The following is a 23,695-nucleotide window of genomic DNA, read 5'->3' as shown; positions in this document are numbered from 1 at the left end:
GGTGTGGATTATGTAGCTGTATATGTTAAGTGTTAACTGTGACTGTATGTACTGCGGTTAGCACTGTCCCTGGCAATAGGTTAGCGATGTTAAGGGTGACAGTTATTATTATCTTACCAGTTGTCCCATCAAACTTAGCAATCATATTAAACTTGCAGTTAAACCCTAATTAATCTCTTACAAGAAACTCCAGTATAGAAGAGGGGAAATCCTATTAATTTCCTAACAGAGATATCCTTAAAGACTGTATACATCCAGAAAGGGCTGTAAAGTGTTATAAGTTCTTTAAAGTGACAGATTGTTGGGGTTTTTTCCCCCTAAAACTTGTCAGTACCCATTTGTACTGAGACAGAAGGGAAACAAAGGCTGACACAGCTACTTCTTGAGGTTTCGTGTCTTTTAGTTACAGTAAAAGCACCAAAGAGATTTAGTCATTATGGTCAAAAATAATTTTTCAACTCCTTTCAGGTTGAAATTAAGGAGCCCAGCAAACAAGGACGTTGCAATGGCAGTTAGAAACAACAGTTTTGAAAGGGCAGATGAAACAGACTCGCTACAGGACAAGGGGATTGTTGAAAAGCCCTCCACAACAAAGGAAATGAACTCAAATCCCTAACCTGCGGGGCGTTCCAGCAACCCTGAGGCCAAAAATAAAGCTCTCTGATGAAAAGCCTCCGCGTGTTAGGCTTTGTGTAGGGAGAGTATCAAACAGAAGGTCGAAGGTTAAGATGTTTTTCTTGTAGGAGGACCCTTTGACCACACTTGAGCCTGAAACAGAATGAGGATCTGGAAACCCCCACTCTGTCTTTTCTGTGCCACGCATCAGTCCTTTCAAGGAGAAAACTTCTTTTTAATAAACTTAGGTCAAGTGTCTCTTCTGTTCTAAGCATGGGGGTACTCGAGGTTGAATGAGAGGCTGCCAGTCCTTGGTAAACATCTAACTTTTCCAACTCAACCATATCTAAGGTTTCGGTAAAATTCTCCAGTGAAACATGAGAATTAGATAAAACATTCTTGCACCGTGATGGCTTTTGACAAATTAAAACAAAGGGTGCATGTTTACAAGAGTGCAAAAATACGCCTTACCTTGACAGTTAAAAAATGTACGAAACCACTTTCCTTGACACTTCAAAAAATGTACGTGATTATCAACACCGAGCTGTTAGGCGGACTCCACCAAGGTGGGTCTTCTTTTCTATCGGGCTAAGAAACAGAAGTGGGCAGCCCGTGGGTGAAACTTGGAAATCTGTCTCTCCAGCGCAAAGCCTCCCTTGGACTTGGCACGGGTGTAGGGAGCGAGACACGGGTCCGCAGATGGGATTCTGGGGTTGCCACGACTCACCTCGCCAACTTCTCCAGTCTCGCAGCGCCCCGGCGGCCCGCTCGGGGGCGCGGACGCGGGGGACGGCGCCTCCGAACTCCCGGGCTGGCCCCGGGGAGGGCGCCCGGCCCCGGCCAGCGCGCGGGGACAGGCGCAGGGTGGCGCTGCGGGGCGGACGCGGGGCGCGCGGGCAGCGCTGGGGGCTCAGCGCGGCCAGCGCGCAGGGACAGCAGCGCCAGCAGCAGCGCGGCCAGCGCGAGCATGAGCAGCGCCGCCGCCTTGCTGCGGAGCTTCATGGTGCGGCGCGGCGGCGGCGGCGGCCCCCAGGCGGCTCGGCCCCTCTGCGCATCGCGGCGGCGGCAGGATGAGTGCAGCAGCGCGCGGCGGTCGCCTCCTTCGCCCGCCCGCCGGGGACTGGGGTCGTGGCAGCCGGCGGGCGGCCGGCGGCGGCGGCGACGGCGAAGGAGGAGGAGAGAGAGGAGAGGAGGGGGAGGCGGTGAGAGCTGGGTTACAGGAGGAGCAGCCTGCGCCTACCGTACTGTGTGGAGTAGCCGCCCCTCCGCCCGCCCGCAGCCAGGCTCTCGGGCTTCTGGTAGCTGAGATTCAAAACCACTTCATTCATTCATTCATTCATTCATTCGTTCGTTCGTTTACTTCCCCATTCACTCACCCACCCATGCCATCCACTGTTCCCGCTGATTCTCTCATACCATGATTCACTTATTTGTTGATGTATTCCATGTGTTTCCTCCTTATTTATTTTATCCATCTATCTACACATTTGTGCACTTATCCACACATCCTTTCAGGCAGGAACATCTCTGTCCTGTTTGCCCAGTGCAGGGATCTGCGGGTGGTGGTGCCCAATAAATATCTGTTGAATAAACCCCTATTGCCGCCTCTGTCTTGCCACCTCCCTTTTTCCTGGAGGAGGACATATGCAATAAGGCAAAGCGAGTAAAAGTAACACGTGATTAGTAGTTGGGGTTTCAGACTCCAAACACCAAAGCAGAACTTGGGACAGCTAGACTGGACCCAACCGATCCATGTAGTCTGAAGAAATTAGAGAATGAATTTCAAAGTTTGGATTTGAAATCTGACACTGTGCTTAACTGGCTTGGTGATCCTGAGGAAGCTGCACAACTTTCTTAAGCCTTAACTTCCTTACATGCAAAATGGGAATGACAATACTGCTCACTACAGAGGCGTTTTGTGAGCATTAAATTAAATAATGCCTTCAAAGAAACTAGCACAGTGCCTGGCTCACAGTCGGTGCCCAGTAAAAGTTCTGTAATGATTAGTTCAATAAAACATAGCTTATAATATACACATAAACACACATTTTATTTTGTTTCTGGCACAGATTTGAGATAGAGTAATAATTTCACAACACAATGTAAGAATGGCTTCTTTGGAGACTTTAACAGCTGCAATTGCCAGATGAAGGTCGTAATTTCCAGACGATTCTTCCAGGGGATCCCCAGTTACAAATCTGAAACATTAGGACACATCCTCTTATGACTCACGGTGAACTGACAGCCAGGACTCCATTAACTCTCTTTTCAGCACACCACAGAACAAAGAACACTAGTTAAGTTATAACAACGTTCCTGAGTTTTTCAGTTTTTTTTTTTTTTTTTTTTTTTTGGATCACTCTGTAGCCCAGGCAGGAGTGCAATGGTGCAATCTCAACTCACCGCAGCCTCTGCCTCCCAGGTTCAAGCCATTCTCCTGCCTCAGCCTCCCAAGTAGCTGGGATTACAGGCTGCGCCACCACACCGGGCTGATTTTTGTATATTTAGTAGAGACGGGGTTTCACCACGTTGGCCAGGCTGGTCTTGAACACCTGACCTCAAGTGATCCGCCCGTCTCGTTCTTCCAAAGTGCTGGGATTACAGGCATGAGCCACCGCGCCCAGCCTGTCCCTGAGTTTCTACAAGATTCCATGTTGCTTTATAAATAATCTAAAATTTAGTTATATTCTGAATTATTCTCATATTAGCATTTTAATTCCTTGAGAACTCATTGTATTTAAAGTTCTAGGGATGAGAATATTTAGTAATTTGGAAGCTCTTGCCAAGCAGACATCTAGGAAATGGCAGGGTGCAAGTTCAGTGTGGTGGACATGTTGTAGGTGAGTAAGCGCAAAGAATCCATTAGTTCTCAAAGATGAGGGAGAAGGTTCCATCCTACTAGGAAGCATCTGGAATTGTGGGAAGGCTGACAGGTTCTACTAGCATATGCAAAACCTCCTGCAATGCTCAGGACATGCCAACAACGAAAACTATCCTGGACCAATGTGGGACCCTGTTGAGAAACACTAGGCCAGGCTAAGGCATGATGTTTAGATCTTTCAGGTTTAGAAATGGCCACCACTCTGTTGACATGTGGCCCAGAGAAGCAGGCATTCCCAACTCTGTCTTGCCCCCTCCCTTCTACCTCTAGGAGGACAGATGCAACAAGGATAAACAAAGGCAAAGTGAGTCAAAGTAACACTTGATTAGTAGCCAGGGTTTTAGCGTCAAACACCAAAGAATAATGGACCAAAGAGAGGACTCAGTTTTCTTGAACCTCACTGAAGCCAAAAAAAAAAGCCTGATCTGCCTCCTTCCACTGAGTCCAAACTCAACTTTTGGATTTGTTTGGATTGCTCTGATTGGTGGAAAATTACATCCTCTAATTTTTTTTTCTTTGGATGTGGTCAAATCTCATTTTAGTTGCAAAAGACTTCATTTACAGCACATTCAATAATGAACCAACAGGAGAGTTGCTGACTTTGGAACATATGAATATATAAAAATCCCTCACAATTCAGGTAGTCAAGATAATAAGCACATACAAGGAAAGCAAACCTCATTTTTCTGAAAACTTTTACATTTTAAAAGATGACTAGGCATACTTGGAAGTTCAAAGCAGTAGGATGTCCCTTGCAGCGAAAGAAGGAGGAAAACCCTTTTCCGTGTTGTTGGGCAAATGTATATCAAATATATCCCAATTCCACTTGATAAAGTCAGTTGGATGATCTCCTTGAACCAGGCTAGGGCAGAACACTTAAGAGGGCCTTGGGTGGGGATGTGAATCCAGGAGAAGAGGAACACCAGATCCCATGCAGTGCCAAACACATCTGTTCCACCCTCTAACACAGATGAGGCACGTCGCCCATGTCCCTGGACACCAGATGCACAACAACAGTCATCAGATGGTTACTGCTCCCATGGCCTGATGTTTTCTAATGGTCTTAATTCAGGCCATGGAGAAAATCCTTTACCACCAAGCGCAAACTGTCATCGAACTTAAGTCATAAAGGATGTTATGGGGGAAATTCTTGTAACACATACATAAGGACTTCTATTTAACTAATTAGAATAATGATTACATAATTGACATTCTTGTTTTCATAAGGTTTTGTTTTCTACACTGGAATGGCTTAAGAAAAAGTTGTCTATTTTTGATTTTATTTTACACTTTCAAAAGAGAGGGAACAGAGAGAACAAATGTGACTAACTGCCCAACATTGGGTCCCAGCAGGTACCAAAGTGGACTTCTCTGACTCTAGGTCAATCAGATTTGGGGGAAGTTTCAGTGCCTAGGGAAGGTTAGTGAAGCCCGTTACACCCCCAATCCTACAGAAAGAATTCTATAGCGAATCTATCACAGTGTTCTAGCAAAGCATACGTTAAAAACTACAGGCTTCAACCTAACATCTAAACTTTTAAAAGTAGCATTTCAGCAACAAACAAGCTCAGAGAGCTCATTGCAGAAGTGAAATAACAGAACTATTGCTCAGATGTCCAAAAAGTCAAGCTGCTGCCCTCAGCTCTGCCCACTTGAAGGTTTAGGCAGACATGTAAGGTGGTGGTGGCTCCTTGGCAGCACCATTCACAGTGGTATCATCATACAGGGGTAGTGTCATTGCTGGTAACGTAAATCAGGACATCAGGGGAGTTCCTGGCATTGATAGCAGTTCCAAAACAGCTAATCAAGTAACCCTTAAAAGTCAAGATAATGCTAATAAACAGAAGAATAATAAGGACCAAACAGGTAGGATTCACTGACATGACATCATCTCTGTAGGGAAAATTCAGAGGCAGTTGTCGTATGTATTCCTGAATGGAGTTTGGATAAACAAGCACAATGATTGCAACCAAGGTATTCAGGGCAAAATTAAAGATCTGGTAACAGAAGAATGGGAGGATCTAGGCTGTGTGTTGCTTGTATGCTCTGTAAGTAGCCAATAGCACATATCAGGATCATGAGAAGAGAAATCTCAATGGCAATGCACATGTAGTTCCACATGGCTGGGGAGGCCTCAGAATCATGGCAGAGGGTGAAAGGCACTTCTTACCTGGCGGTGACAAGACAGAATGAGCTACATCCTCTAACGTTATAGAAAAGGCTTCTAGACTCCCTTACCCATGGCTTACCCAATGTCTCACTTAGATGTCTGATACAAAAAAAAATGCTTAATTTTAATGCTTTATAAATCATCTAAAATTCAATTATATTCTAAATCATTGTCATATTAGCATTTTATTTTAATTCGTTGAGAATCCACTGTATTAAAAGTTCTGGATGTGGGAATATTTAATAATTTGGAAGCTCTGAAATCTATTTTTTCTCCTAGAATCTTGACACCTCTAGTTACCTAGTTGCTCAAGCCAGAAATTAGGTGGAAACCATCCTCTTTCCCTCACCTCTTATATTACTGATCTATTGTTGCAAAAAAAAAATGACCCCAACATTTAGTGGCTTAAGATAATATGCATAATCTCATAGTTTCTGTCAGTCAGGAATCTAGGGATAGCTTAGCTGAGCCCTCTGCTTCACAGTCTCTCACAAGGCTATAATCAATTGTTGGCCCAGGTCTGTGGTCTCATCTGAAGGCTCAGCTGGGGAAAGATCTGCTCCTGGTTTCACTCACATGATTGTTGGAAGGATCCAGTTTCTTTCTTTTTTTTTTTTTTGAAGTTCAGCTTATCAGTCTTTTCTCTCAGGGTTAGTAGGTTTGGTGTTTTGTCTAAGAAATCTTTGCCTACCTCTTGGTCTCAAGAAATTCTTTTATCTTCTTTTACAATAGAGCTGTCTGGGCTGGGCATGGTGGTTCACACCCGTAATCCTAGTACTTTGGAACAGGAGGTAGGAGAATCACTTGAGGCCAGAAGTTCAAGACTAGCCTGGGCAACAAAGTGAGACCCTATGTCTACAAAAATAAAAATAATAAATAAAAGATAGAAGTTTCTGTGATAATGGTAATGTTCAATATCTTTCCCATCCAATATGGTAGTCCCACAACCCCATGTGGCTGTGGAGCACTTGAAATGTGGCTGGTACAACTAAGGAAATGATTTTTAATTTTATTTAATTTAAATAGTAACATGGGGCTAATGGCTGCCATGTTGGAAAGCATAGTTCTAGACTCTATATTATTTGATTTTTCACAGGTAGATCTACAACCGATCGTGGATTATTTTTATGTGTAACGTATAAAGGCAGAGGACAGGATTTATGTTTTTCTATGGATATTTAATTAACCCATTTGTTAAAAAGATCATCTTTCTCTCAGTGAATATTATTAGTATTTGTTGTAAATCAGCTGACCATTTATACCATTGTAGAATATTATACAGCTTTTAAAAAATAATAAATTAGAAGGCAGAAAAATATGAGCTCATGTTCTGTAGTAAAATTTCTTAGGGTCAAATATTAGCTCCATTCCTTACTAGCTGCACACTTCTGGGCAAGTTACTTTCTCTTCCTAAGCTTCATGTCCTCATGTATCAAATGAGGATAATAATAGCATTTATATATTTCTTGTGAGAATTAAGTGCAGCAATTCTATGTGAAATTAATGGTTACCATAAAGCATTCATTGTCATCTACTAGTTGTTAGCTATTCATCCTAACTTGGCCCAATCTGGAGCCCTATCCAGCAAACATTGATCTAATAAAGCAGTGATTAAGGAGTAATATATATTTATTGATATTATAAACTATTTATTATATCTGTGTATATATATATACATATATTCCTATTTTGAAGTTACATCACAAATGCACTAATAGTAGCAGTCATTATTAACATTCATTATGTCTTACTAAATGCTAGTTCCATTCTAAGAACTTTACATGTGTTAACTCATATAATCTAAGGGGTAGATGCTATTACGTCATTTATTGATAAGGAGATTAAGACACAGAAGAGTTAGCTAATTTGCTCAGCTAAAAAGAAAAAGCAGATACGACTTCTGGTTTCCAGTCTGTCATGTAAGGAGTTTGTACCTCATTATTCTGTCCTAACAACAAGTGAAAAGTTGCACGAACTGAAATTTAACAATTATTTTTAGGTCCATCAGAGAAGTAACGTCACAGGGCAAACCATTGTCCCAGAATTTGAAAGGCCAGGGAAATACAGAGAATTAAGTGCAACTTAACCCAAGCAGAAACCTCTGCAGGAACCAGTGCTGGGGTAGGAAAACCTAAACTATAATTCACAAATTGCTGAAGGCTTAGTGTGGAAAAGTCAGAAAGTTAAAAATCCTGGTGGTTGGTGGGGCTCAGTCTTACAGGACCCACACTTCTGTGAGTTTACCTCCAGGAGCTCTGCCAGGTTCTCACAGTGAACACTAGAGGAAAATCCCCTACTGCTCTGGCAAGGGGAGGAAAAAGTAATCATTTTTAAATACATCAGGCCTTCTTCCTGCCCTCAAGAGAAACTATTTTTTACCAACCTGTCGGGGTTTATCGGAGCTTAAGTGAACTGGGGAAGGGAAATACCCAACTTCAGCTCCCTTTAACCATCCTGTCCCACCTACGTAGAGGGGGACTGGAAGCACTTGTGAAGTTTCTAGCCAAGGGGCATAGGCTCATTAAAATCAGCGACCTAATCATAGGACTATAGAATGCTTCCCCTCCCGACACCTTACCACCATATCACTAAAAGCCTATTTACCATAGTTTATTTTCTCTATTACATTGTATACAACATGTAACAAAAAATTGCATGGCATACAGAAGACTAAAAATACAGTTTGAAGAGACAATGCAAACACTAGAACTAGACTCAGATACGCCACAGATGTTGGAATTATCAGACTGGAAATTTATTTATTTAATTTTTTTGGTAGATAGATTTTACTTTTGTTTTATTTCAATAGGTTTTTGAGGAACTGGTGGTGTTTGGTTACATGAATAAGTTCTTTAGTGGTAATTTCTGAGCTTTTGGTGCACCCATCACCTGAGCAGTGTACACTGTACCCAATGTGTAGTTTTTGTTTGTTTGTTTGTTTTGAGGCGGAGTCTTGCTCTGTCACCCAGGCTGGAGTGCAGTGGCACAATCTCGGCTCACTGCAAGCTCCGCCTCCCGGGTTCACCCCATTCTCCTGCCTTAGCCTCCCCAGTAGCTGAGACTACAGGCACCCACCACCATGCCTGGCTAATTTTTTGTATTTTTAGTAGAGATGGGGTTTCACCGTGTTAGCCAGGATGGTCTCGATCTCCTGACTTCGTGATCCGCCCACCTCGGCCTCCCAAAGTGCTGGGATTACAGTTGTGAGCCACTGCGCCTGGCCCCCAATGTGTAGTTTTTATTCCTTGCCACTCCCCACCCTTTCCCCCATGTCCCCAAAGTCCAATGTATCATTCTTATGCCTTTGCGACCTCATAGCTTAGCTCCCACATATGAGTGAGAACATACAATGTTTGGTTTTCCATTCCTGAGTTACTTCACTTAGAATAATAGTCTCCATTTCCATCCATGTTGCAGAGAATGCCATTATTTCATTCCTTTTTATGGCTGAGTAGTGTTCCATGGTATACATGTTCATTGATCAATGGGCATTTGGGCTGGTTCCATATTTTTGTAATTGCAATTTTGCTGCCTAAACATGCAAGTGCAAGTATCTTTTTCGTACAATGACTTCTTTTCCTCTGGTAGATACCTAGCAGTGGGATTGCTAGATCAAACAGTAGAACTACTCTTACTTCTTTAAGAAATCTCCACACTGTTTTCCATAGTGGTTGTACTAGTTTATATTCCCACCAACAGCGTAAAAGTGTTCCCTTTTCACCACATCCACGCCAACATCTATTATTTTTTGATTTTGTTTTATTATGGCCATTCTTGTAGGAGTGAAGTGGTATCGTATTGTGGTTTTGATTTGCATTTCCCTGATAATTAGTGATGTTGAGCATTTTTCCATATGCTTGTTGGCCATTTGTATATCTTCTTTTGAGAACTGATCAGACTGGAAATTTAAAACAACTATGATTTATAATCTAAGGGCTTTGTCTTAGTCCACTTAGTGTTGCTATAAAATGATGCCTGAAACTGGATAATTTATTTTTTATTTTTATTTTTTTGAGATGGAGTCTCGCTCTGTTGCCCAGGCTGGAGTACAGTGGCAAGATCTCGGCTCACTGCAAACTCCACCTCCTGGGTTGAAGCAATTCTTCTGCCTCAGCCTCCTAAGTAGCTGGGATTACAGGTACCTGCCACCACGCCCAGCTAAGTTTTGTATTTTTTAGTAGAGACAGCGTTTCACGATGTTGGCCAGGCTGGTCTCGAACTCCTGAGCTCAAGTGATTCACCCATCTTGGCCTCCCAAAGTGCTGGGATTACAGGTGTGAGCCACCATGCCTTGCCTATTCTTTTAAAAAGAGGTTTCTTTGGCTCACAGTTCTGCAGGCTATAGAAGAAGCATGGCATCAGCATCTGCTTCTGGTGAGGGCATCAAGCTCCTTCTACTCATGGTGAAAGGTTAAGGGGAGCCAGCCATGTGCAGAGATCACATGGCCAGAGAAGAAGCAATAGAGCAAAAGGGAGGAACCAGGCTGAAAAAGAAATGGAACAGAATATCCAAGAAGTGTGGGGTAACTACAAAGGTATATGTAATTTATGTGTAATGAGAATACCAGAAGGAGAAGAAAGAAACAGAAGAAATATTTGAAGCAATAATGACTGAGAATTTCTTCAAGTTAATGTCAGACATTGTCTTAGTTTATTTTGTGTTGATATAACAGACTGGATAATTTATTTAAAAAAGAGATTTACTTAGCTCAATTTTTTTTTTTTTGAGACAGAATCTCACATTGTTGCCCAGGCTGGAGTGCAGGCACGATCTTGGCTCACTGCAACCTCTACCTGCTCAGTTAAAGTGATTCTTGTGCCTCAGTCTCCTGAGGAGCATACTTCCACGCCTGGCTAATTTTTGTATTTTTAATAGAGACTGGGTTTCACCATCTTGCCTAGGCTGGACTCGAACTCTGACTTTAAGTGAGCCATCCGCCTCAGCCTCCCAAAGTGCTGGGATTACAGGCGTGAGCCACTGTGCTCAGCCTACTTAGCTTAATGTTCTGTAAGCTAGGAAGTTAAGGGTGTGTGGCTTCTGGCAAAGGCTTTTGCACTGTGTCATAACATGGCGGAGAAAGTAAAAGGGGAAGTAGACACATCCAGAGAGAAAACCCAAGGGGCATTCTGGCTTTATAATAACCCACTTTTGAGGGAACAAATCCATTTTCTCAAAAATGAATTTAATCTCACCAGAGTGAGCACTCACTTACACCCACAAGAACAGCACCAAGCAATTCATGAGGGATCTGCCACCTTGACCCAAACACCTCCCAGTAGGTCCCATCTCCCCACACCACCACATTGAAGATTAAATTTCAACACGAGTTTTGGCAGGGACAAACCATATTCAAACCATAGCAGACCCTAAGCCACAGATCCAAGAAGCTCAGAAAACTAAGCAATGTAAGTGTGAAAGAGAAAAAGAAAGAAAGAGACTATACCTAGGCATATCATATTTAAACTGCATAAAATCAAAGGTAAAGAAAAAAATCTTGAAACAAGTCAGAAAATAAAATCTTAACTGTAAAGGAGTAAAGATGAGAATTACATCTGATTTCTCCTCAGAAATCATGCAAGCGAGAACAGAGTAAGGAAATACATGAAGTGTTGAAGAAAAAAAAACACGAGTCTAGAACTCTGTATCCTGATAAATTATCCTTCAAAAGTGAAGGAGAAATAAAGAATTTCTTAGACAAACAAAAATTGAGGGAATTTGTTGCCAATATAATTGCTTTGCAGGAATCGTGAAAAGAAATTCTTCAGAGAGAAGGAAAATGATGTAGGTCCAAACCTCGGATCTACATAAAGAAAGGAAGAGCTTAAGAGAATGAGTAAGTGAAGATAAAATACAACACATATTTTAAAAAATTCTTAATTGATATAACAAAAGGTTTGTTCAAAATAATAACAATGTATTTGATGATTAAAGCTTATGTATAAGTGGAAGGAATGACAGTAATAACACAAGGGATGGGAGGGAAGTATTAGGAATATTTTGTTATTATAAGACATTTGCGGAGCAGGTGCGCAGGCAGCTTCCGGTGTGGGTGATGAGTGGTGGCCAAAGCAGAGGGACAGCAAGGGACACTCAGGCAGAGACCATGGCAGACGGCCACTTGGAGTGGGCTGACAGGCGCATCTTCAAAATGGAAGTGGACTACAACGCCACGGTAGATCAGTGCCTACCCGAGTGTGAGAAGCTGGCCAAGGAAGGAAGACTTCAAGAAGTCATGGAAACCCTTCTCTCTTTGGAAAAACAGACTCGTACTGCTTCTGATATGGGGTCAACATCCCAAATCTTAGTTGCAGTAGTGAAGATGTGCTATGAGGCTAAATAATGGGATTTACTTAATGAAAATATTACACTTTTGTCCAAAAGGCGGAGTCAATTAATACAAGCTGTTGCCAAAATGGTTCAGTAGTACTGTATTTATGTTGAGGAAATCACAGACCTTCCTATCAAACTTCAATTAACTGATACTCTATGAATGGTTACCGAAGGCAAGATTTATGTTGAAATTGAGTGTGCTTGACTGACTAAAACATTAGCAACTATAAAAGAACAAAATGGTGATGTGAAAGAGGCAGCCTCCGTTTATAGGAGCTACAGGTGGAAACCTATGGATCAATGCAAAAGAAAGAGCAAGTGGAATTTATTTTGGAGCAAATGAGGCTCTGCCTAGCTGTAAAGGATTACATTTGAACATAAATCATCAGTAAGAAAATTAACACCAAGTTTTTCCAGGAAGAAAATACAGCGAAATTAAAGTTGAAGTACGATAATTTAATGACTCAGCTGGATGAACACGAGGGATCCTATTTATTTATTTGTAAGCACTACAGAGCAATATATAATACTCCCTGTATACAGGCAGAAAGTGAAAAATGGCAGCAGGCTATGAAGAGTGTTGTACCCTATGTTACCCTGGCTCCTTTTGACAATGAACAGTCAGATTTGGTTCACCGAATAAGTGGTGACAAGAAGTCAGAAGAAATTCCCAAATACAAGGATCTTCTAAAACTTTTCACCACAATGGAGTTGATGCGTTGGTCCACACTTGTGGAGGACTATGAAATGGAATTAAGAAAAGGTTCCGTTGGCAGTCCTGCAACTGATGCTTTTGGTTCTACAGAGGAAGGCGAAAAAAGGTGGAAAGATTTGAGTAACAGAGTTGTTGAACATAATATTAGAATAATGGCCAAGTATTATACTCGGATGACAATGAAAAGGATGGTACAGCTTCTGGATCTATCTGTTGATGAGTCCGAAGCCTTTCTCTCAAATCTAGTAGTTAACAAGACCATATTTGCTAAAGTAGACAGATTAGCAGGAATTAACAACGTCCAGAGACCCAAGGATCCAAATAATTTATGAAATGACTGGTCTCAGAAACTGAACTCATTAATGTCTCTGGTTAACAAAACTACACATCTCATAGCTAAAGAGGAGATGATACATAATCTACAATAAGGGTCTTAATGCTTTTAAAAAAGAGTTAAAATTCGAAGTCATTTTTTGTTTAAAAAAAGACTGTTTAAAAAAAAGACATTTGCATTACCAGCGAAATGATACAGTGTTATTTGAAAATGGGCTGGATGTAGTGGCTCACATGTGTTAATTCCTGAACATTAGGAGGCTGAGGTGGGAGGCTGTAATCCTAGCACTTTGGGAGGCTGAGACAGGAGGATCACTTGAGCCCAGGAGTTCGAGACCAGACTGAGCAACATAGGAAGGCTATATCTCTAAAAAAATAAAAATAAATTAGCTGGATGTGGTGGCTTGTGCCTGTGGTCTCTCAGCTACTTGGGAGGCTCAGGTGAGAGGACTGCTTGAGTCCGGAAGGTCAAGGCTGCAGTGGACTATGATTGCACCACTTTACTCCAGCCAGGGCAACAGAGCAAGACCCTGTCTCTAAATGAATAAATGAACGAATGAATGAATAAATAAATAAATAAATAACTCAGTCTGTGGTATTCCGTTGTAGCAGCACAAAATGAACTAAACAGTGGAGAATATAGTATATGGAAAAATATATGTGCATGAGTGGGGGCAAAGAGCATATGAAAACTCTCCTTTCTACTCAATTTTGATGTGAACCTAAAACTGCTCTATTAAAAACTCAATTTTTATTTTTGGTTTTTCATTCAGGTATTCTGGCTTCACTGTCTATGGTTTTGCTTTTTTGTTTTGTTTTGTTTTTTTAGTTTTTTGTTTTTTTGAGGCAGTCTCACCTCACTTTGTTGCCCAGGCTGGAGTAGTGCAGTGGTGTGATCTTGGCTTACTGCAGGCTCCATCGCCCAGGCTCAAGCAATCCTTGCACCTAGGCCTCCAGGGTAGCTGGGACCACAGGTGTGCACTACCAAGCCCAGCTAATTTTTGTATTTTTTGTAGAGACGGGGTTTTGCCATGTTGGCCACGCTGGTCTCAAACTCCTAAACTCAAGTGATCTGCCTGCCTCGGCCTCCCAAAGTGCTGGAATTGCCGGCATGCATCACTGTGTCTGGCCTCTAGGTATCTATGCCTGGCCACTAGGTGTCTATGTTCTTTTTGCTTTTTTTTTTTTTTTTCTTTTGAGATAGTCTCGCTCTGTCGCCAGGCTAGAGTGCAGTATTGCGCACTGCAACCTCTGCCTCCTGGGTTACCGGGTTCAAGCGATTGTCCTGCCTCAGCCTCCCGAGTAGCTGGGACTACAGGCACGCACCACCACGCCCGGCTAATTTTTGTATTTTTGGAAGAGACAGGGTTTCCACCATGCTGGTCAGGATGGTCTTGATCTCTCGACATTGTGATCTGCCCGCCTCGGACTCCCACGTGTCTATGTTCTTAAACATACTTCCCGGGTGTGTGTGTGTGTGTGTGTGTGTGTGTGTGTGTGTGTGTGTGTGTGTGTGTTTGCTTGAGCAAAGAGAAGGCTGTAAACTGACATATATGAGGTAGTAGTCAATGAATAACTCGGGTGGGAAAGATATTTTGGGCTATGTCTATATTAGTTAGAATGTTTTCAACTGCACGGAAGAGAATACTTGAGTAACAATGGCTTAAACTAGGGCTTTCTAACTTTATGGTGTGGATGAATTATCTGAGGATCTTATAAAATTGCAGGTATGAATGTAGTATATCTGGGCATAACCTGATATTCTGCACTTCTGACAAGCTGTAGTAACCTGTTAGATCCTGCTGCTGCTGCTGGTCCAACACTTTAATTAGCAGGATTTGAATAATGAAGACATTTTTACGTTATACAGTAAGAAGCCCAGAGCAGATGGAGGACAGGGGTGAAAGGAAATCTCTTCAGTGTATACCTTCTTTGTACATCATTGTGTACATTTCTGCTGGGTATACACCTACGAGGGAAATCACTGTGTCTCCAAGTAGGCGTATATTTAGCTTTTGTGGATGCTGTGCAACATTTTCCCCAAGTGATTGCATCAACTTACCTACCCATCAGCAGGGTATAAGAGTTGTGGTTAATGCACATCTTTTTCATTACTTAGTATCATTAGGCTTTTTTTTTTTTTTTAACCATTCTGGTGGGTATGTAGTAGTATTTCATTATGGGTTTAATTTGCACTTCCCCAATGACTAATGAAGTTAAATATCTTTTCATTTATTTATTGGCCAATTAGACGTCTTTTTTCTTAATTATTATTTTTTGAGATGCAGTCTTGCTCTGTCGCCCAAGCTGGAGTGCAATGGTGTGATCTTGGCTCACTGCAACCTCCGCCTCCCAAGTTCAAGTGATTCTCCTGCCTCAGCCTCCCTAGTAGCTGGGATTACAGGTGTGTGCCACCATGCCCAGCTAATTTTTTTGTAGTTTTAGTAGAGACGGGGTTTCACCATGTTGATCAGGCTGGTCATGAACTCCTGAACTCAGGTTAGCCACCCACCTCAGCCTCTCAAAGTGCTGGGATTACAGACGTGAGCCACCGTGTGCGGCCTAACATCTTATTTTATGATGTATTTGCTCAAGTCTTTCGCCCATTTTTCTTTTGAGTTACTTCTCTTTTATTGATTTGTAGGACTATCCAGAATATATATAAATAACTCTTATCAGTAAATATAGTTTCATTTTAAAATTTAAATCTTTGATCCACTTGGAGTTCATCCTGATGGAGGTATGGGCCCAACTTAATTTTTTTTCAGGTGGTTACTCAGTTGTCTCAAACAAATACCATATAGTCTGTCTTTGCCACATCAATTTGAGATGCCACCTTTGTCATGTAAGACACTCCCATGTGTATGTGGAATATTTTTGGGCTTTCAATCTTATTCTATTTGTCTGTTTCCCAGATACAAATGCAATTTTATGTACTTAACATTTTTAATGTGTTTAAATGTTTAGTAGAATAAGTCTCATAGTTTTAAAGCTTTCCAGGCTATTTTATTTTTCCATCTGAACTCAAAACTAGTTTGTCTCATTCTAAAATTAAAAAAAAAAACCTTTATTGGTACTGAGACAAATTTATAAATTAAATTAGGGAGAATTAAAATCTTCATGATGTTGAGTTTTTCTATTCAACATGATTACACACCTCTTATTTGTTCAAATTTTAGCTGGTGTCCTTCAATTGTGCATAAACTTCTTTTGATATGCATGACTGAGCTGGTGGGAAAAATGAAGAAAATCTCTGAGGCAAAGACACTATAAGAAAATCAGAAACCAGAACGGTTATTCAGCATTAAAATCAAACTTTTCTTTGAACAGGAGACAGCTTAGATCCCAAGCAAGGTGTGAGGTTAGAGTTGGGATACTTAAAACAACACGAGGTCCTTCATAGATTAGCATTTTGATTAAGAATCTAGAAAACACCTAGGGGGCGGTGGCTCACGCCTGTAATCCCAGCACTTTGGGAGGCTGAGGCTGGTGGATGATCACCTGAGGTCAGGAGTTTGAGACCAGCCTGACTAACATGGTGAAATCCCGTATCTACTAAAAAATACAAAAATTACCCAGGCATAGTGGTGGGCGCCTGTAATCCCAGCTACTTGGGAGGCTGAGGCAGGAGCATTGCTTGAACCTGGGAGGCAGAGGTTGCAGTGAGCCGAGATTGCACCATTGCACTCCAGCCTGGGTGACAGAGCGAAACTCCATCTCAAAAAAAAGAAAAAAAACTAGACTCTAGAAAACACTTCACAGAAGATGGGAGAAATATTGTTTGTGTCAACTGTGTTTCTCAAAGGAGGGAAAAGGAAAAAAAATAATTTGAGAATTCTTAATAACTCACCTTCAAATGGGGTTGTCTTCTATGAGTTAAAAAAAAAAAAAATCCGGCCAGGTGTGGTGGCTCACACCTGTAATCCCAGCATTTTGGGAGGCCAAAGTGGGAGGATTGCTTGAGCCTAGGAGTTTAAGACCAGCCAGGGCAACACAGTGAGACCCCGTCTCTACCAAAAATCTAAAAGTTAGCCAGGCATGGTGGCACACACCTGTAGTCCCAGCTACTCAGGAGGCTAAAGTGGGGGGATCTCTTGAGCCCAGGAGGTCAAAGCTTCAGTGAGCTGTGATTGTACCACTGCACCCAGCCTGGGTGACAGAGTGAGACTTTGTCTCAAAACAAAAACAAAAACAAAAATAAAATCCCAAAAAACAAAAAATAACAGCAAAAAAACCCCAAGCCAAAATGTTAGGTTAAAACAGTTACAGGTTGTTAGTTCCTCCAATTTCCAAAAGCAAAAACAAATTTTCATTGGCCACAGATATTCTAATCCTCATTGTAGTCGGTTGAAGAGTGTCTCCTTAAAATGCGTGTCTACCCAGCACCGTCAGAATGTGACCTAATTTGGAACTAGGTTCTTAGCAGATGTAATTAATTAAGGATCTCAAGATGAATCATCCCGGATTTAAAGTGGGCCCTTATGACTGATGTCCTCTTCCTTACAAGAAGAGGAAAGGAGGACACAGAGAGTCCTCTCTGTGAAAGAAGGCCATGTGAAGATGGACAGAGAAATTGGCATCATGCTGCCACAAACCAAAGAATGCTACGAGCCACAGAACCTGGAAGAGGCAAGGATGGATTCTCCAGAGAGCCGTCAGAGGAAGCATAGCCTTGCTGGCATTTTGATTTCAGACTTTTTGCCTCCTGAACTGTGGGAGAATAAATTTCTGTTGTTTAAGCCCTCCAGTTTAATTTGCTATGGCAGCCCTAGGAAGCTACTACACTAGGTTTCAAGGGATTTACACATATAAAATTTCAAGGACCCTCATTTCATAATCCCAAACTATAGAACACACAAAGAAATAAGCCATGATAAGCAAGAATGAGCAGAGATAACAAACTGCAGAGAATAACCTCCAGTATAGGCCTTGGAATGGCCAGTGTGGAATATTAAATAAGTATGCTCAATAGTTCTAAAAAAATTAGAAGGTTATGGAAACTATGATGTAGGTATAAGAGATTATCAAAAGGTATAAGGAAGATTAGGAAAAAAATGTATAACTTCTAAAATACAGAATATGTGATGATTAAAACTAGAAACAATTTATGGGCTAAATAGTACATAAAATGTAGCTAACGGCCAGGCACGGTGGCTCACACCTGTAATCCCAGCACTTTGGGAGGCCGAGGTGGGCGGATCACGAGGTGAGGAGTTTGAGACAAGCCTGACCAACATGAGGAAACCCCGTCTCTACTAAAAATACAAAAATTAGCCAGGCCTGGTGGTGCGCGCCTGTAATTCCAGCTACTCAGGAGGCTGAGGCAGGACAATCACTTGAACCTGGGAGGTGGAGGTTGCAGTGAGCTGAAATCACGCCATTGCACTCCAGCCTGGGCGACAGAGTGAGACTCCATCTCAAAAAAAAAAAAAAGGAGCTAAGGAGGAAACTAAAAAAACTGGAAGATAGATCTAAGAAAGTTACTGAAAATAGAGCACTAAGAGATTTAAAAAATTAAAAATTAAGACATTAAAGACAGAATAGAGTGAAAAGATTTAGTATGCTTCTAATCAGAGTTCTAGAAGGAAAGACTGAGGGTCGGAGGAAAGGGAGGTGATATTAAAAGTGAAAATGGTTGAGAGGTCTATAGAACTGAAAAAGATACAAATCTTTAGATTGAAAAAGCAAAGGCTGGCATGGTGGCTCACACTTGTAATCCCAGCACTTTGGAAGGCTGCGGTGGGCAGATCACTTGAACACAGGAGTTTGAGAACAGCCTGGGGTATATGGTAAAACCGTCTCTACAAAAAATACAAAAATTAGCTGGATGTGGTGGTGCATGCCTATAGTCCCAGCTACTTGGGAGGTTGAGATAGGAGGTTCACCTGAACCCAGGAGGTCGAGGCTGCAGTAAGCTTTGATTGCGCCACTGCACTCCAGCCTAGGCAACAGAGTGTAACTCTGTCTCAAAGAAAGAAAGAAAGAAAGAAAATGGTAAAATATTTTCACAAATGTAAAAACAGCCACAAAAAATATTTTGGAGGTGGTTTATAATCAACATGTGATGGACATCTATAAACAAAAACATGGAAGATAGGTGGGAATAATTCAGAGCAGATTTAAAAAGTTAAGACCTGGTGCAATGACTCATGCCTGTAATCCCAGTGTTTTGGGAGGCCAAGGCAGGAGTCTCGTTTGAGGCCAGGAGTTTGAGACCAGCCTGAGCAACATAGCAAGACCCTGTTTCTACAAAAAAATAAAAAAATTAGTTGGGTGTGCTGACACATGTCTGTGATTCCAGTTACTCAGGAAGCTGAGGTGGGAGGATCACTTGAGCCCAGGAGTTGCAGGCTGCAGTGTGCTAAGATCATGCCACTGCACTCCAGCCTAGGCAACAGAGTGAGACCCTGTTATTTAAAAGAAGAAGAAGAAGAAGAAAAGCAAAAAGTTAAGGTTCCTGTTTTGTTCAGAAGGAAAATAGTAATATTAGTTATATTTTTCCTAACAAAATCTAAAGTTAGTTGTTTGTTTTTTTAACAGAATGTATAGCTAATGATAAATGGAAATATTAAAAATATAAGAGTATAGGTGAATATACAATATTCATTATAATGTTTCTTTAGACTTCTCTGTGTGCTTGAAACAGTTCTTTTTAATTATTTATTTGTTTTTTTGAGACAGAGTTTCACTCTGCCATCCAGGCTGGAGTGCAATGGTGCAATCTCAGCTCACTATAACCTCCGCCTTCTGGGTTCAAGCGATTCTCCTGCCTCAGCCTCCTGAGTAGCTGGGATTACAGGCATGCACCACCACGCCTAGCTAATTTTTGTATTTTTAGTAGAGATGGGGTTTTACCATGTTGGCCAGGCTGGTCTTGAACTCCCAACCTCGGGTGATCCGTCCACCTCGGCCTTCCAAAGTGCTGGGATTACAGGTGTGAGCCACTGTGGCTGGCCAAAAAATTTCATAACAAAATATTGGGAGGCATAACCAATGATGACATATCTTTCAGAATAGCTAAAATGAAGAAGACTGATAATATCTAGCATTGGTGAGATTGTGAAGCAACCGAAACTCATACACTCCCAGTGGGAGTGTAAACTGGTCCAACCAATTTGAAAAACTCTTCGACAGAATCTATTAAAACTAAATATATGCATAGTCTATGACTAGAAATTCCACTCCCAGATGTAATATACATTTAATAGGAATCATACTTAAGTGCATCAAAAGACACACAAAAGAAAGTTCAGAGCAACTTTATCTATGATAGCTAAAAACTGGAAATTATTCAAATGCCCAACAAAAGTAGAGTGGATACATGAGCATATTCAAGTGATGAAATACTACATGTCAATGAGATTAAATAAAGCTGCTGCTATGTCCAACTGTGGGTGAATTGCATTAACCTAATATTGAGGGTAAAAAGCCAAAGACAAAAGAGTGCACACTATCTTATTTTAGTCATATAAAGCTCAAAAACAGGTCAAACGAATCTCTGGTATTAGAAGTCAGGTTATTGGTTTTTTCTGGGAAGGTGGAAGAGGAAGCACATTCACTTTGTGATATGTACATTTGATATGCTTTCCTAAACCTAAAAAAGATTATTGTTTTAAACATTTCAAGATAATTTCTGAGTCTATTAGCCTATGGTAATTTCAAAAGAAACACTAGAATAGTGGCTCACGCCTCTAATCCCAGCACTTTGGGAGGCTGAGGTTGGTGGATGACCTGAGGTCAAGAGTTCGAGACCAGCTGGCCAACAGGGTGAATACAAAATACAAAATTACTAAAAATACAAAAATTACAACATGGTGAATACAAAATACGAAATTACTAAAAATACAAAAATTACTACTAAAAATACAAAAAATTAGCTGGGTGTGGTGGCAGGCGCCTGTAGTCCCAGCTACTCAGGAGGCTGAGGCAGGGGAATCTCTTGAACCCGGGAGGAGGAGATTGCAGTGAACCGAGATCACGCCATTGCACTCCAGCCTGGGCGACAGAGTGAGACTCTGTCTCAAAAAAAAAAAAAGAAAAAAGAAAAGAAAAGAAATGCTAGAGTGAATCCCTAAGGTGTGGTGAACAATATACACTTATTTTGAGGAAATTGAGATTAAAGGACACTTGAATCTGCTTTGCTGCTGGAGCCCTGGGAGGTGTTGATCTCAAAGGTGTTCCCTCGGCTCCACAGAGCAAGAATAATAAGGTGGAGTGGGATGGCTGAGACCTTTAGAGGAGAGAAACCTGAGGTAGCCTCCCATGGCCCTGGAGTAGGTCATGGCACGGCCAAAATTTCTATGTCCCAGGGAGAATATTAGGTTTCTGAGCCAGAGAGTCCTATCAGGCTCACCCCTAGTATTCACAGGCTCTGGGGCAGGAGTACAAATGAAGGCCTCCTACTATATGTTTACACAGAAGTTATAAGTCAAACTAACCACTGTCAAATGAGTTATATGCTTCTGCTTGACCAGTATGCTTTTATAATGACCTTGAAGGCCATAATGCACATTGAGTTCTAGACTTGTACATGGCCATGGTGGAAGGCCAGTCCCCAGTTCCCAGCTTTTGCTCTATCCCTTTTCCCTCCACCCTGGGAATGCATGGACACCCCGTCCACATGTCCAAGCTTCATCCGTGTCTTTGAAGACAACTGCTGTACACCAGAGGCACAGTTTGCCTTCAGGAGGACCACTTGGCAAAGAGGTCAATACCAGCCCTGGAAATAGACTCAGGATCATTAATGTAGGGAATTATATTGGGAATTATGGGGTCTTGGCTATCCAGTGTGTGTTCTAGAAGTGGGGATGGGCTTGGTCTCTAGACAGGAGGGCATTGCCTGAGGAAGACCAAACTGGGAGCTGGTAAAACATAGGGTCCACTAGGGACCCTGATACAGTTTGGCTGTGTCCCCACCCAAATCTCATCTTGAATTGTAGCGTGGGAGGAACACAGTGGGAGGTAACTGAATCACGGGGGCTGGTCTTTCCCATGTTGTTCTTGTGATAGTGAATAAGTCTCAGGAGATTTGATGGTTTTATAAAGAGGAGTTCCCCTGCACAAGTTCTCTCTCTTTGCCTGCCGCCATCCATCTAAGACATGACTTGCTCCTCCTTGCCTTCTGCCACGATTGTGAGGCCTCCCCAGCCATGTGGAACTGTGAGTCCATTAAACCTCTTTCCTTTATAAATTACCCAGTCTCTGGTATGTCTTTATTAGCAGCATGAGAACAGACTAATACAGATCCCCCTCTAGCTAGGGTATAAGGAATAGTGTAGGTCCTTGTGCCAATGAGGGAATGTCTCAGACTGTAGAGCTATGAAATAGGACTTTGGATGCATCAGCAAACACTAGTCTTCATGCCTGGAGACCACATGGGACTGGACATTCCTGCACATGTCTGTGTAAGACAGGACTCCAAGGATCAGATGTCCTCTCAGGCTACCCCAACTCTGTGATTCTTTGAAAATGTCCTAGAAATGAAATGGCACCTTGAGGGGAATTATAGAGGAAGAAAATAACCTTAACTTTTTGAATGTTCTCCAAAGAAATTGAGGAAAAATTCTGAAGTGATGGAGTTTACTATGAATTTACTGGCAAACTGCAGCTAAAGAGAGAAATTAAGTTCAGAGATGGAAAATCAAAGTTACTTTTTTGCATGCCTGAGTCTTGTGCATTGAAAGTTCATACTTAATACACATTTTATCAATGCTGCTTAGGTCTACTATGGTTTTAAGATTCATCCACTTTTTAGAGGCTGGGCATGGTGGCTCACACCTGTAATCCCAGCACTTTGGGAGGCTGAAGCGGGTGGATCACCTAAGGTCAGGAGTTCAAGACCAGCCTGCCCAATATGGTGAAACCCCTTCTCCACTAAAAAATACACAAATTAGCCAGACATGGTGGTGTGCGCTTGTAGTCCCAGCTACTTGGGAGGCTGAGATAGGAGAATTGCTTGAATCCAGGAGGCAGAGGTTGCAGTAAGCTGAGATTGCACCACTGTACTCCAGCGTGGGGCTACAGAGCGAGACTCCGTCTCAGGAAAAAAAAAAAAAAAAATATTTACCCACTTTTTAGAAAACCTTGACTCATAGTTCATGTCCCTCTCATCACAGGGAAAGGGGAAGAAGTTCACCAGTTTTGTCTGGTTAGAAGATGGAGAAAGAGGGAGGAGAAAAGACCATGATTATGTATGCTACACATAGATCACCCAAGAGGTATTTCAATCAGTGAACTGGTGAACTCAGTTGTTCATCAGTCACTGGTTCTTGTCACGGTAAACTCAGAACACAATTTTGCCCCCAGTTGTTCACTAGTTCACCAGTTCTTGTCATGGTGAACTAAGATACGATTTTGCAATTAAAATGTGTAATTTTTGGGGGTGAGGGGACAGGGTCTCTCTCTGTCTCCCAGGCTGGAGCGCAGTGGCACAATCTTAGCTCGCTGCAACCTCTGTCTCCCAGGTTCAAGTGATTCTCCTGCCTCAGCCTCCTGAGTAGCTGGGATTACAGACATGTGCCACCATGCCCAGCTAATTTTTTTTAGTAGAGACAGGGTTTCACCATGTTGGCCAGGCTGGTCTCAAACTCCTGACCTCAAGTGATCCACCCGCTTCGACCTCCCAAAGTGCTGGGATTACAGGCATGAACC

At 41.9% G+C, this 23,695-nt stretch overlaps 1 protein-coding gene, 1 long non-coding RNA gene and 1 pseudogene across 6 annotated transcripts in view; 1 reads left to right on the top strand and 2 right to left on the bottom strand.

The window, feature by feature from the left end:
- The window catches only part of GXYLT2 (glucoside xylosyltransferase 2), a 91,832-nt gene extending 90,027 nt beyond the window's left edge, over window positions 1–1,805 (bottom strand). For 3 of the 4 annotated variants that reach the window (XM_055382992.2, XM_055382991.2, XM_055382990.2), the window contains exon 1: window positions 1,343–1,772. In XM_055382992.2, the coding sequence (XP_055238967.2) occupies window positions 1,343–1,617 (275 nt within the window). In that variant the 5' untranslated portion in view covers window positions 1,618–1,772. Of the gene's footprint in view, window positions 1–1,342 lie in introns of all 4 variants that reach the window. The other variant, XM_031009171.3, reaches the window with a different exon arrangement.
- An 841-nt stretch (window positions 1,806–2,646) lies between these two features.
- The window catches only part of LOC109026326 (uncharacterized), a 38,445-nt gene continuing 17,396 nt past the window's right edge, over window positions 2,647–23,695 (bottom strand). For both annotated transcript variants that reach the window (XR_008678461.2, XR_010132874.1), the window contains exons 2-3: window positions 16,203–16,312; window positions 2,647–2,813 (exon numbers count right to left, since the gene is read on the bottom strand). This is a non-coding gene — a long non-coding RNA (uncharacterized lncRNA). The remainder of the gene's footprint in view (window positions 2,814–16,202; window positions 16,313–23,695) is intronic.
- LOC101147912 (26S proteasome non-ATPase regulatory subunit 12-like) lies at window positions 11,771–13,140 on the top strand (annotated as a pseudogene).

This window comes from Gorilla gorilla, chromosome 2 (genome assembly GCF_029281585.2).
Source record: "Gorilla gorilla gorilla isolate KB3781 chromosome 2, NHGRI_mGorGor1-v2.1_pri, whole genome shotgun sequence".
NCBI lineage: Eukaryota > Metazoa > Chordata > Mammalia > Primates > Hominidae > Gorilla > Gorilla gorilla.
Note: the sequence above shows the minus strand (reverse complement) of the source record. Positions and strands in the feature narration are given on the sequence as shown.